At 60.1% G+C, this 13,353-nt stretch overlaps 1 protein-coding gene across 1 annotated transcript; it reads left to right on the top strand.

Annotated features, from left to right (window-relative positions):
• Window positions 1–1,349: 1,349 nt before the first annotated feature.
• Window positions 1,350–12,997, top strand: PHF24 (PHD finger protein 24). Its single transcript, XM_030470611.1, has 8 exons — window positions 1,350–1,750; window positions 7,882–8,251; window positions 9,379–9,564; window positions 9,992–10,070; window positions 10,161–10,363; window positions 10,923–11,089; window positions 11,197–11,298; window positions 11,387–12,997. Exons 2-8 carry the CDS (start codon window positions 7,886–7,888, stop codon window positions 11,481–11,483), a joined length of 1,200 nt encoding a protein of 399 aa, XP_030326471.1. The 5' UTR covers window positions 1,350–1,750; window positions 7,882–7,885; the 3' UTR covers window positions 11,484–12,997.
• The last annotated feature ends 356 nt before the right edge of the window (window positions 12,998–13,353 follow it).

Here is a 13,353-nt window from a genome sequence, read left to right as displayed (position 1 = left end):
GAGTGGGAAGGGTCTGTGACGGGAGGTATTGGTATTGTAGGACCAGTGTTGGTGCCCACAGGTCCATGGAGGGCTGGCACAGGATGAGGAGCACAGTCAGGGGTCAGGGACCAGCCTGGCACCAGTGTGTGGCACAGGCTGCAGCAAAACCTACCCCATATACACTGCTGGGAGCACCCATCGAGGCTGCCCTGCCCCAGCCACTTGCTCCTACAGGGGTGCTGCGTCCAGCACAAGCCTTTTCAGAGGTGGAAAAGACCTCAGGGATGATGGTCCCCATCTGCTGGGAGCCAGCAAGCTTCAGCCATCATTACCCCTTCATCCCATGGCTCCCACTCCGTGCTCCCCATGGGAAAGGTGACGTTCCCCCCCATCCACTGCAGCTCACTGCTCTGCCGAGGCCTCCTGGACCCCTGTGCAGACACACACATCACTGCACACATGCACACAGGTCCACTCCTCTGTGGGGCTGGCAGGTCCGCCCTGACCCATGGAGGGCACAGGGGCTGGCATGCTTGGGATGTCAGGCTGGGATGTGGGATTCCCCCCTCAGAAGAGACAGGAACAGTGCAGTGGGGCTGAGCAGACCATCCCTCTGCCCTAGCCCAGAGAGGACCTGCTGCATCCAGCCCTGCAGCCATCCCCGCTGCCCAGGCCCCTCTGCTCTAACCTTCAATGCTAATTCCTGGCTAGAATCTGTTCCTAAGGGGACTGAGAGGCTTTTGAACCCTAAATCATCCCCAGGTACAGCCGGCAGCTCTTGGAGGGGAAACCACAGCTCCTCAGCCCCTCCATCCCAGGAGGGTGTTGGGGGTCCGAGTGACCATCTCCACCATGTTGTTGTGGGGCAGCTGGAGGTGCACATGGGGCAGATATCCCACCTTCAGAAGCGCTGCGTTAGTGCCTTCTCCAGCCCAGCATCCTCCCTCCTGCCCCATCACCCCCCTTGCACTCAGCGAGCCCCCAGCCCTGCGGTGTGCACAGAGGTGATACCCAGTCCTGGGGACCAGGAGAACTGAACCCCCTGATGCTGCATTGCTCTGGGAACACAGGGCTGCACATAGCCAGGAGTCACCATGTCCCCACTGCAGCATGGCATGGGGAGGACAGCCTGCCTGCAACACTGACCAGCAGCCATCAGGTTAAAGCAGTGGTTTTAGATAGCCATGGGGTCCAGGGAAGACCCCATGGGTGTGCAGGGGGGACCTTTGCTCCTCCACGGATGCATCCCCATCTCTGTAACCGTTCAGGTTGCCTCAAAGAAAGGCGGTTCATCCCCCTGGGGCCAGAGGGGATGCGGGGAAAGCTTTTATTGGTATCTCCCAGCCAACGTCAGCCCGGGTGAAAAAAAAAAAGCATGCTTCGTGTCTCATAGAGCTGTTTAACACAGCTCAGGCAGCAATTGGTACAGGGACAGCAAACCAGGCTGCATCTGCTCAGCCCCAGTCACAAGCTCCCTGCTTCCTCGGTGTGCGTGTGAGTGTGTGTGTGTGTGAGTGTGCGCCAGACACAGGCATCCGCTCACAGCATCTCGCTGTCTCCTGCATCCTCCAGCAGCAAGTGCAGGGCTCTGGCTTTCTGGGTACCAACCATCCCAGCTTCATCCCCCGGCAGGGAGCTGCATGCTGGGCGCGGGATGCGGTGAGCATCTGCAGGCGGAGACAGGGTGGTCGTGGCCAGAGGCAGCGGTGATGGACATCGTGTGGACCGCTCTCTAGGGCTCTTGCTCCCCAGACAGACCCTGACCCTGGTAAGTGGCTTTTTTTGCTGCCTTTGGCGCTTTGCCCGGGGAATGGCATGGGCTGGCAACACACTGTGACACCCATAGGTGGGTCCCCTTGCTGCCCCACAGGATCCTGGTGCCCTGGGATGTGGACACTGGGAGCAGGGATGGAGATGGGGTGGGAAGGTCCTGCCCAAGCATCGGGGTCCTCATGTGGGTGCTGGGGAGAGGGGCTGAGGAGGGAGAGGAGGAGAAGGGGGATCTGGTCAGGAGCCGTGTCTGCTGCAGGGGAAGGGACTCTGCTGTCACGGCATTTTCACCCTGCTCTGGGAGATGGAAACGTGCGACACACCTATAAAATCTGCCATGGTGCGGCAGGGAGAGCAGCCACCGGCTCCGTGTCCCCAGGAGGGGGACACAGCACAGACAGGGCTCCAGCCACCCCTCAGACCCCTGCACCAGCCCCCCCACCCCTGCAGAGGGTGGGGAGGGTACCACCATCCAGGGAGTCCCTGCCCCATGGCAACCGGGTCACCTCGCAGCAGCATGCCCAGCAGTACCATCTGCCATGGAGATGGGGACAAGGGGATGCTGCCCGACCCCTCTGGGCATCCCCAGCCAGCTCAGTGAGGTGGGATATGGAGCCCCCACAAGCAGAGTGTGGTGCTGGTGCTGCCCGGCTCCGCTCGCCCCAGGCAGGCAGCACTGGGTGTGCAGGGCTGTGCCAGAGCCACAGCAGCTCCTCCCAGCCCTGCTCGGTGCCCTTCAGACCCTGCCCTGGCTCCTCAGGGTGTGCTCCCCATCGGGACCCCATCCCTCTGCCCCCAGGTCCCTCATGCAGGCACAACACTGGGGGATGGAAACAGCAGGAGCCTGGCGAGGGCAGGGAGGAGGCCTCGGCCACAGGGAGCCGTGGGGACCAGGAGCATCCTTCCCTGCTAGCAGGGAGCCTCAGAGGGGGTCCTGCTCCTGATGCATCCCCTTCAGGGTGGGTGCCATGGGCCATGCTTATGGTGCGCACCAGCACAAGCACCCACTGGCCTTTGGTTTGCTGGTGGGGCAGGCAGGGAGGCAACAGCCAGCCCTGTGGCTTCGCACTCCCAGCTCCCCACGGCACCACCAGGCACAGCAACAGCCCAGCCTGCACCCATGAAGCGCACCCCACACACACCCTCAGACACCACCTCGCACCCACCGCTCTGCAACATCCCTGCTCCCAAAACCAACACCCACAGCGTGTGCCCACAGCCCCTGCAACACCCCCAGCCTGCACCCCCCCAACGACCGTAACACCCGCCCCGCGCTGCCAGCCGCACCGTAGCACATACACCCCGCAACACGTCCACCCCACAGCACATACACCCCTGACACATACCCCAAACACATACACCCCTAACACGCACACCCCAAACACATACACCCCTAACACACACACCCCTAATGCATCCATCCCTAGCACACACATCCACTCCTAATATATCTACCCCATAACAGATCCATCCCTAACACATACACCCCTAATGCACCCACAACATAATGCATCCACCCCTAACAAACCCACCCCTAACACATCCACCCCAATGCATCCATCCCTAACACACACATCTGCCCCATACACATCCACTCCTAATATATCCACCGCATACAACATCCATCCCTAACACATACACCCCTAATGCATCCACTCCATAACACATCTACTCAACACATACATCCACCCCTAACACATAGAATCATAGAATAACAGAATGGTTACATTAGGGTTGGAAAGGAGATCATCTTAAGATCATCTAGTTCCGAACTCCCTGCTATAGCCAGGGACACCTCACTAGACTATGTCACCCCTAACACACACATCCACCCCATACACATCCACCCCTAACAAATCTACCCCTAACACATCCACCCCTAATGCATCCACCCCTACCACGCACACCCACCCCTAATACATCGACCCCTTAAAATACATACACCTCTAACACATCCACCCCATACACACACATCCACCCCTAACACATCCACCCCTAAAAACACATCCACTCCTAACACATCCACACCATAATGCATCTATCCCCTAACACACACATCCACCCCTTACACATAAATTCATCCCTAAAAATATCCAACCTTAAAAGGACATCCACCCCATACACATCCATCCCTAATACATCCACCCTAATATATCCACCCCTAACAAACACACACATCCACCCCTAACATGTCCATCCCAAATACATCCACCCCATAGCACATCCACCCCTAATGCATCCATCTCTAAAAACACATTGACCCTGTAGCACGTCCACCCCTAAAACATCCACACCTAACACGTCCATCCCAAATACATCCACTCCATAGCACATCCACCCCTAATACATTCACCTCTAACCACATCCACCCCTAACACGTCCATCCCGAATACGTTCACCCCATAGCACATCCACCCCTAATACATCCACCCCTAACACACACATCCACCCCTAACATGTCCATCCCAAATACATCCACCCCATAGCACATCCACCGCAATGCATCCATCCCTGAAAACACATTGACCCTGTAGCACATCCACTCCTGATACATCCACCCCTAAGACATCCATCCCGAATACATTCACCCCATAGCACATCCACCCCTAATACATCCACCCCTAAGACATCCATCCCGAATACATTCACCCCATAGCACATCCACCCCTAATACATCCACCCCTAATACATCCATCACTAATACATCCACCCCTCACACACACACATTCACCCCTAACATGTCCATCCCGAATACATCCACCCCATAGCACATCCACCCCTAAATGCATCCATCCCTAAAAACACATCGACCCCGTAGCACATCCACTCCTAACACATCCAATCCTAAAAACACACCTATCCCATCCACCCCTAATACATCCACCCCTAACACATCCACCTCTAACACATCCACCCCTAATACATCCATCTCTAACACACACATCCACCCCTAGTGCATCCACCCCATACACACATATGCACCCCATACACACACTTGCACCCCCGCCGCATCCATCCTGTGCTCGCAGCCACCACAACACCCGGCTGCGCTGCAATACACCCACCTGCCTGTCACCCGCCCGTCACTCGCCTGTCACCCACCCGTCACCCGCTGCCCCGCACCCACCACCACCCTCACAGCCGAACCGGGCACCCCATAACCTCAGCATCAGCCACAGTGCTCCCCACTCCTGTTGTTAGAGAGGAGGTGTTGCAGGCACCATTGGCTCTGTTCGCATCGGGATGCTTCGCCCTGCTGCCTCCTCCTGCTGTGCTACCAGCCCTGTCCCACCAGTGCATCCCTTCCCCACCTAAACTGGGCTGATCCTCACCCCAGCTGCACCAGCCTTGCCTTCGTGCCTCAGTTTCCCCATACATGGGGCTGGGAAAGATGAGTCCATGGGTGTTAGAGGAGTGAAGTGCTTTCTGATTCAGTGTTTTGCTGCAGGGATGAAGTACCAAGGAGCAAATCCCCATCGGAAGAGCACGGGGAAAGGGTTCTGCCGAGGGGACAGGGCAAGGATGCAGGGGGCAGGGAGCAAGGGATGGGAAGGGGGTGGGAATGCGCCCACCATCCGCTGCGACAGGCCCCAGTGCTGGCACAGCTCTTTGCAGGCAGCTCCAGCCTGTGCACAGATTTAGCTCTTCCATGGGGAGGACCTAAAAATAGCCCCCACGCTGGCACCCAGCACCAAGGGCAATGCCCTGGCACCTCAGGACAAGGTGAGCAGGGTCCCCAGCTGGGGGACACAAATAGCAGCAGCAACATTGTCCCCCAGGAATACATGGGGACGCAGACATGTAGCTGGGTTGCTACGGGGTGAGGGTGCCACTGATCCCCCTCCCCACATCCAGGGGTCCCTGGGAGAAGGAGGACCCCCCAAGCCATGGCAGGGCCTTGAGCCTGGCCAGGGTCTGTGTGTGGGTCAGACAGGACGCGGGGAAAAGGGGGACCTGGGGAGTGCAGAGCAGGTTTGGGGTATCTGGGGAGCATTGGAGCCTGTGGAGAGGCAGCGGGGTCTGGAGACAGAAGCCATTCATCCCCCAGATGTGCAGGCAGGGTCCAGCTGTGCAGCACTAGCTGCAGGGAGGCCAGAGAACAGACACAAGCTGTGACAGGAGTGATACCCTCCAGACTCCAGGCACACAACAGCCAGTGGCACTGACTGTGGTCGGACACACTTGGGGTGGCCTCGGAGCAGACAGGAAACAGGGAGATGGCCTGGGATCTTCCAGCAGCGATGTGGCATGGGTGGCCATGCCATGAACACACAGGGGAACCTGATTATGGGGGGATTACAGCAGGTCCATACACCAGCCATGCCACGGCTGCCCTGCCATGCTGCAGGGTGCCACCTTGAGCCCCACAGCGCTGTGGGGAGATGTTACCAGCATGCTGGGGATCAGGATCACCAGTTCGGCTATTTAGGGGACTGGTGTGCTGAGAGCTTGGACCCAGACCCCTCTTCTTGCTCTTCTCCATGCGCCCAGACCCTCCGCACCCCCTCCACCCTGCTTCTACCTAGGGCAGGATCTGGCCAATGCTCAGCGCTGCAAATGCAGCCCTTTGAGGGGGGATCTCCCTGCAGTGCCCCCAGCCTGATGGCTCGAAGCCAGAGCCAAAACACTGTCCAGCATCAGCGCTGATGCTGCCCACGGCTGATGAATCCTGAGCCATCCAGGCATGAGGTGGTGGCACGGCGAGGAGGCAGAGACACGCCGGTGTCTTCCCTCCCGCTGGCACAGCCGCAGGGATGCTGTTGCTGTGGCTTGGACAAGTGCCTGCAGCTCTTCCCCGCTCCCAACCTTTGCAAAGGCCCAGGAGCTGCCCCATGCCGGGCACCATCAGGGCACCCATGGGTGCAAATACCCCTCTTCCCACGGGCGCGCACGCTGCTGGGACTAGCGCGCCAGGACGCGGCCCGCATGTGTCGCACGCCCGGCTCCGCGTGGGAATGTGCACGCAGATGGTCCCGCGGCGGTGGGGGCAGGCTGGGAAATCACACACATCACATGTTGGAGCCGCCTGCCAGCGCCGCTCGGCACCGCGGGTGTGGGGCAGCAGCAATTATCCCGGCACAGGCCCCCTGACACCGCAACGGCGTGAGATCCCGGCGTGTGAGCGCTGTGCTGCTCATTATCCCGCTACCTGGGGACTTCCCCGCTGCGGCTGGCAGCACAGGAGATGGCTGCTCTGATGTGTCCCCAGCAAGTGATGCCTCCCGCTCCCTGGGCACCAGCTGGGAATGCCTCTTTTGGCTGCAGCATCTTCCATAGCGCAGGGGGATGTTGTGAACCACATTGCTGGAGAGCAAATCCTGCTTCTCCACAGCTTCAGCTCACCCCAACCTGCTGTTGCTGCTGCTGTTGCCCTCTCTGTTTTACCCTAAGAGGGTCTTCTCTCAGTCCTGTGGTCAAATCCCCTTCTTGGGACCCATGTGCCTCAAAGCCATGCATTGCTCCACTTCCCTCCTGTGCCCTTATAGCCCTCCTATGAGGCCCAGCTTCTCCACATGGCTGTTTGAAGGACTCGGGATACCCAGTGATCAAGGCAGCGGCACACATGCATATAAATACAAGCATGTGAGCCCAAGAGAGACGGGGGGTAAAGAGAAATTTAAGGAAGGTGAGACCCAGCATCAGCACTGCTATGCCTTAGCCCTGGGCAGAGCTGTGGGGAAGATACCTCTTACCCTTGGCTAGCCAAAGAGGCTTTCCCCAAGGCAGAAAGAGATACACACAAAAGGCAGGGTTACAGCTCGTCCAAATCCCTCTAGGATTACTGCTCATCCAGGAAACTGCCTGGATGAGTTTCTTGTTAACCTGGAGTCTACAGAGCAAGGATGTGGAGTCAGGATGCCCCAAACCAGCTCCCTGCTTGCTGCCCCAATTCCACCACCAACACTCATTCCCTCCATCGCCAGATCCCCACGTCTTCAGGTCTACCTCCCTATGGCCACCATGGATGACCCCAGTGCCCATTTGCCAAGCAGCCCCCATTTCTCCCTGCCCTGAGGTGAGAGAAAGCTCAGGGACATGTTTTGGAGCCAGGGACATGTTGCAGGGATGGGGTGCAGCAACACAGCACCCTATGCCCTTATCTCTACACACCCTCCTTTCCCTGTGCAGAACCATGGGGGTGCTGATGTCCAGGCGGCAGACGGTGGAGAAGGTGCAGAAGGTCAGCTTGGCCGTGTCAGCCTTTAAGGACGGGCTGCGGGAGCAGCCCTCGACGCGGCGGCGCGCAGAGGCAGGGGACGCACGTCGAGGGACGCTGGAGCAGTCGGTGCAGGAGGGAGAGGACGAGGTGTCGGCAGGACCTTCCCAGCCCGAGGAGAGCAGCGCCGGCAAGGCGGCCTGGGAACGGCTGCGGGATGGCCGCGGAGTGGAGCCGGAGGAGTTCGACCGGGCCAACAGGTTCACGCCTCCCGCCTTCATCCGGCCCAAAAGGGAGCTGCGCGATGATGAGCCCCCCGACATCAGCCTGCAGAGGGAACAGGTCAGCAGAGCATGGGGATGGGGGTGCACTGGGGTGTGCGTGCAGCCCTGGGGCGCACGGAGCAGGGACAGGGACACCAGGCATGGCAGAGCCCCATGGAGGGAGATCAGTGGGGCAGCTGGAGGTGTAATGCAGGGAGGAGTGTGAAACTGGCTAGATGTGCCCCGGAGAGACCCTGTCGTGGGGAGGAGAGGTCACTGCTGGGCACAGACAGCTCCAGTTCTGAGGCCCCCAACACAATAAGAATGTGGAGCTGCTTGAGTGAGTCCAGAGGAGGACACGAAGGTGATCAGAGCAGCAGCTCTGCTCTGGAGACAGGCTGAGAGAGCTGGGCTGGTTCAGCCTGAAGAGAAGGCTACAGGGAGAACTTAGAGCAGCTCCAGTGCCTGAAGGGGCTACAAGAAACCTGGAGAGGGGCTTTGGACAAGGGCCTGTAGGGACAGGACAAGGGGGAATGGCTTTAACCTGACAGACGGGAGATTGAGATTAGACATTAGGTAGAAGCTCTTCCCTGTGAGGGTGCTGGGGTGCTGGCACAGGGTGCCCAGAGAAGCTGTAGCTTTATGTTGTTTGTCAGCCTACACCCAGCCAGCCTACAACTCAAGCCATCCATCCACACCTGCCTTACAGCTCAACCCACTACAACCCAACAGCTTATCCACCTATGCCCACAATCCTACAGCCCACCCATGACCCTACCCATCCATCCACCCACCCCAACAACCTATATCCCAGCCCACCTACAACCTTACAGCTAACCCATCCACAACTACAACCAGCCAACCCACAAGTCAGCACTTCCACCCATCCACGCTACAGCCAACCTACAACCCCACAGCCCATCCATCCACACCTACCACACTGCACCCCAGGGAACCAACAACCCCACAGTCCCTCCAACCATCCACCCTCCATTCATCCCCACAAACCCACCCACTCTCCTCTAAATCAACCAGACATGTCCCCTACAACCCCACCACCTACTTATTCCCTACACCAGCCCCACACAATCCCACCCTCCCATCTCCTTTGCCTTCCATCACCCATCCCCACCCTGACCCCCACCTTGAAGAGCCACCCCCCCCGGCGCACGCTGCCCCTCTGAGCATCTGCCCATGTCCCCCCAGGTCCAGAATGACGAGATGTGTGAGATCTGTGAGGTGTGGACAGCCGAGAGCCTCTTCCCGTGCCGTGTCTGCAGCCGGGTGTACCACGATGGCTGCCTGCGCCGCATGGGCTACTTGCAGAACGACAGCGCCGTGGAGGTGACCGAGACAGCGCACACCGAGACGGGCTGGAGCTGCTACTACTGCGTGAGTGCATGGAGTGGGGGACACCGGGCTCCTGCTGCAGGGTGGGTGCTCCACGGGGTGAGGAGCAGGGTCCCGCATCTCAGCCTGGTGCAGGGTGATGGGGAGCCTGCTGCTCCCCAGCTCCTGACACCACTTTGGGCTGATGGGGAGACATCGGGAGAGAGTGGACCTTTGCCATGTCCCCACTGCTGCAGCCAGCCCCATAGCACCTTGGCAAGGACACAGCACCGCAAACAAGCTGCTGGGCACAAAAAGGCCAGGGGTGCAGAGCCATCCCACCATGGCACCCCTGGGTGACACAGCACACCATGCCTCTCTGTGTGCCTGCACCCATGTGCCTTCAAGGGATCCCTGTGCCAAGGCACAGCCGGGTGCTCCCCACATCCCATGCCTTTGCCCCACGGCTCCTCTCTGCCCCCCACCCCAGGACAACCTCAACCTGCTGCTGACAGATGAAGAGATGTACAGCCTGATGGAGACCATGAAGCAGTGCAAGATCATTCCAGGTGCGTATTCCCCCTGCAGCCGGTCCCAGGCACCTGGGGAGGTGTATCCTCCCCATCCCAGGCACTGCACAGCCCATCCGTCCCCCACAGAGACCTCCCTGTCCCTGGATGACTTCCTGCACTACAAGCACCTGGTGCACAAGCAGCAGTTCGAGCAGCCCATGGCCGAGGCACAGGAGGAGCAGGCAACCCTGCAGTTCTCTGCCCTGGACCCTGACAAGAAGGGGCACATTGAGTGGCACGACTTCCTCTCCCATGAGTCTATCCAGCTGCTGCAGAAACTACGGCCACAGGTACGGCTGTGGGGCCAGGGGACAGCTCCGACAGGCTGCACCCAGGGCCGTGACACCCGGGGCTGACTCCTATGGCCAGCACCCATAGCCATGACATCCAAGGCCAGTTACCATGGCCAGCACGCATGGCCAGCACCCATGGCCAAGACACCAAAGGCCAGCACCCATGTCTAGGTCCCATGGCCATAACACCCAAGGCTAGCACCCAAGGCCAGCTCCCATGACCACCACCCATGGCAATGACACCCAAGGCCAGCTCCCATGGTCAGCACCCATGGCCATAACACCCATGGCCATAACACCCATGGCCATGACACCCAAGACCATAACACCCATGGCCATGACACCCAAGGTCAGTTCATATGTCCAGCACCCATGGCGATAGCACCCATGGCCATAACACCCATGGCCATGACACCCCAGAGCAGCACCCAGGCCAGCTCCCATGGCCAGCAGCCATGGCTGTTGCACGCAGGGCAGGAGACCCACACACCATCGTGCACAGAAGCAGGGGTGTTCTGTGGGACAAGCGCTCCCCGTTCCCCTCTCTGCCCCCCAGAACGCGCTGCTGCGGCTGCTGACGGCCAAGGAGCGGGAGCGTGTGCGGGCAGCCTTCCTGGCCCTGGACCAGGACAACGACGGCTTCATTGGGGACACCGAGTGCCGCCGCGCCCGGCACAGCTGGTTCCGCAAGCACCAGAAGGAGACACCATCCTGCAATGTCAGGTACAGGGATACCCGCACTGGGGTGACTGCGACGTCCCCACATCACCCACTCGAGGCGTCGAGCACGCAGACGGGTGCCCCCTTCCCATAACTCCCTCTCCCCACAGCATCAGCCACGTGGGACCCATCTCGGAGAGCAGCCCCACCAGCAGCAGCAGCAGCAGGAGCCTGGAGAAGACCCCGCGTGTGCCGGAGCAGGAGGAGCCCAGGTGAGATGGGGATGATGATGGGGATGATGGTGATGATGGGACACCCCCATCGCGGGGCAGCCGCGGTGACCCCCATGTGTGCCCGCAGGCCCGTGGACTGGCCCGGCTTCCTGCGGGACAACGTCGCCTTCGTGCTGGCCGCCCGCCCCAACAGCGCCGCCCTGCACCTCCTGCCCCCCGCCTAACCCGCCCCCGGAGCCATCTTGGCCTCTCCCACCACCGACACCCCGCCCCGTCCTCCCCTCTGGGCGGAGCCGGGCGCTGATTGGCTGGCGAGGATACGGCCAAGCTGCCTTCTCCACCTGCCTCCGCTTTCGATTGGCTGTGAAGAGGATGGGTGCCGGGCTCTGATTGGCTGAGGGAGAGGGGCGCGGTTTTGTTGGTCTCTGATTGGCGGGGAGGGGCAGGGTGTGGTCCCACGGTCCCCCCGCAGCCCACTGTGGGGTCGCCGTGGGGCACAGGGAGCTGTTGTCCCCATGATCCCCAGCCCCACAGCACCCGGTCACCCATCAGCCCTGCAGCTAACAGGTCCCCACAAAGAAGTGGGGCTTGCTTTGTTCCTGGGGCCAAGTCTGGGTAGGCTTGGGGTGACAGCAGAGCCTCCATGTGTCCCCAGTGCCATGGGGCAGCGTGGCTGAGCCTCTGCATGCCGCCGGCATCAGCACCCATGGGTCTGTGGCAAGCGCTGGCTCAGCTCCCGGGCATGGTGAATCCTTGGGGCTGACCCCCAGTTGGCCTCTCTCACACCCCTGCATGGCTCCAATGGGTGCTGGAGCACAGTCGGTCCATCCTTGCACCCACAGATTGTAGCTGGGTCTGTGAGAGTGTTTCCTCTGCTCTGCCCTGCTGGGGACCAACCGTTTCATGCCAACATGGAGGGTGTGAGAAGGGTCACAAGGAACAGAAAGCACCAGGGGGGTAGGAAAGCAAGGTCAGATGCACAGGAGTGCTTGTCTGCATCCCTTGTCCTCTCCTGTCCCCCTGGTCCCATGGGATGCTCTCCCTGCTGCTCAGCATTCCAGTCCCCCATTTGCTCCCACTCCCTCCCCGCGTGGCAAGCGGCATCCACACCTCACTGAGGCATTAGTGCTTGGAGTGAGGAGAATGAGGAGGAAGAGACAGAGCCCAGAGCCCCCACGGGGTGAGAAGCACTTACCATGCAGGGATGATGCCCAGTATCCCAGGAAGGTGCATGGATGCTCTCAGCCCACAGATGAAGGAGCAGGGACCCTGCAACCCTCACCCCACGCATGCCGGGATGCCCAGGCCCCACGGCAGCCCCAGACGCTGGCCCCTGGCCCCTCAGACCCCTTCCTTGCAGTGCCCTGAGCCTGTACCCATCCAGGGTGCCCTGGGGCATGCACAGACCAGTGGTGCACCTTCAGCAGCCTGCTCACTCCCTCCTCACCTCCATCACTGATGCGATGGGGGCTCTGTCCCGCCCAGCCCCCCCTTCCCTCGCCAGGGCACAGGTCCCCTTCTCCCAGGGACTCTCTCCGCTACAAGACCGGGAGGCACGCCAGTGCCGTGACATCTTCCTTTACCGCCCTGGCGTGCCAGGTCAATGGGGATATTTCGGATGTTAGGTCCAAGATGGGGATAAGAGCCATGGCCATGGCGAAGAGGCGGCTGTGGCTGCGTGTGTCACAACCCCCGCTCTGTACTTGAGAAGCGTCCATTAAACAGCTGTGTCCAACCAGCCTCCGTGCTTATGGGGCTTCTCCTCGAGGATCTCTGGGGATCCTACGTGCTGTGCGTAACACCCTGACCCAGCCTCGGGCTTTGTGTCCCCAGAAGTGTCCCATGGAAGTGATGGAGGGAAGCCAGGGTGCACCCTCATTGCAAACTCGGGGTGCCTCATGTCTTACCAGGAGAGCAGACAGTGGGGAAAGTGCCTGGCTGGCCCCACAACAGCCCCAGCCCCTGCAGCACCCATCCACTGGGATGAGGGTGCTCCTTGCCCACAGAGCACCGACTGGATGCTGGGAACAGACTGTCTGCAGCGGTGCTGGGAAACCCAAAATAACCCCACGAAGACACCAAGGGTCTCAGGAG

Source organism: Strigops habroptila, chromosome Z, assembly GCF_004027225.2.
Source record: "Strigops habroptila isolate Jane chromosome Z, bStrHab1.2.pri, whole genome shotgun sequence".
NCBI lineage: Eukaryota > Metazoa > Chordata > Aves > Psittaciformes > Psittacidae > Strigops > Strigops habroptila.
This window is presented reverse-complemented; position numbering and strand designations above follow the sequence as displayed.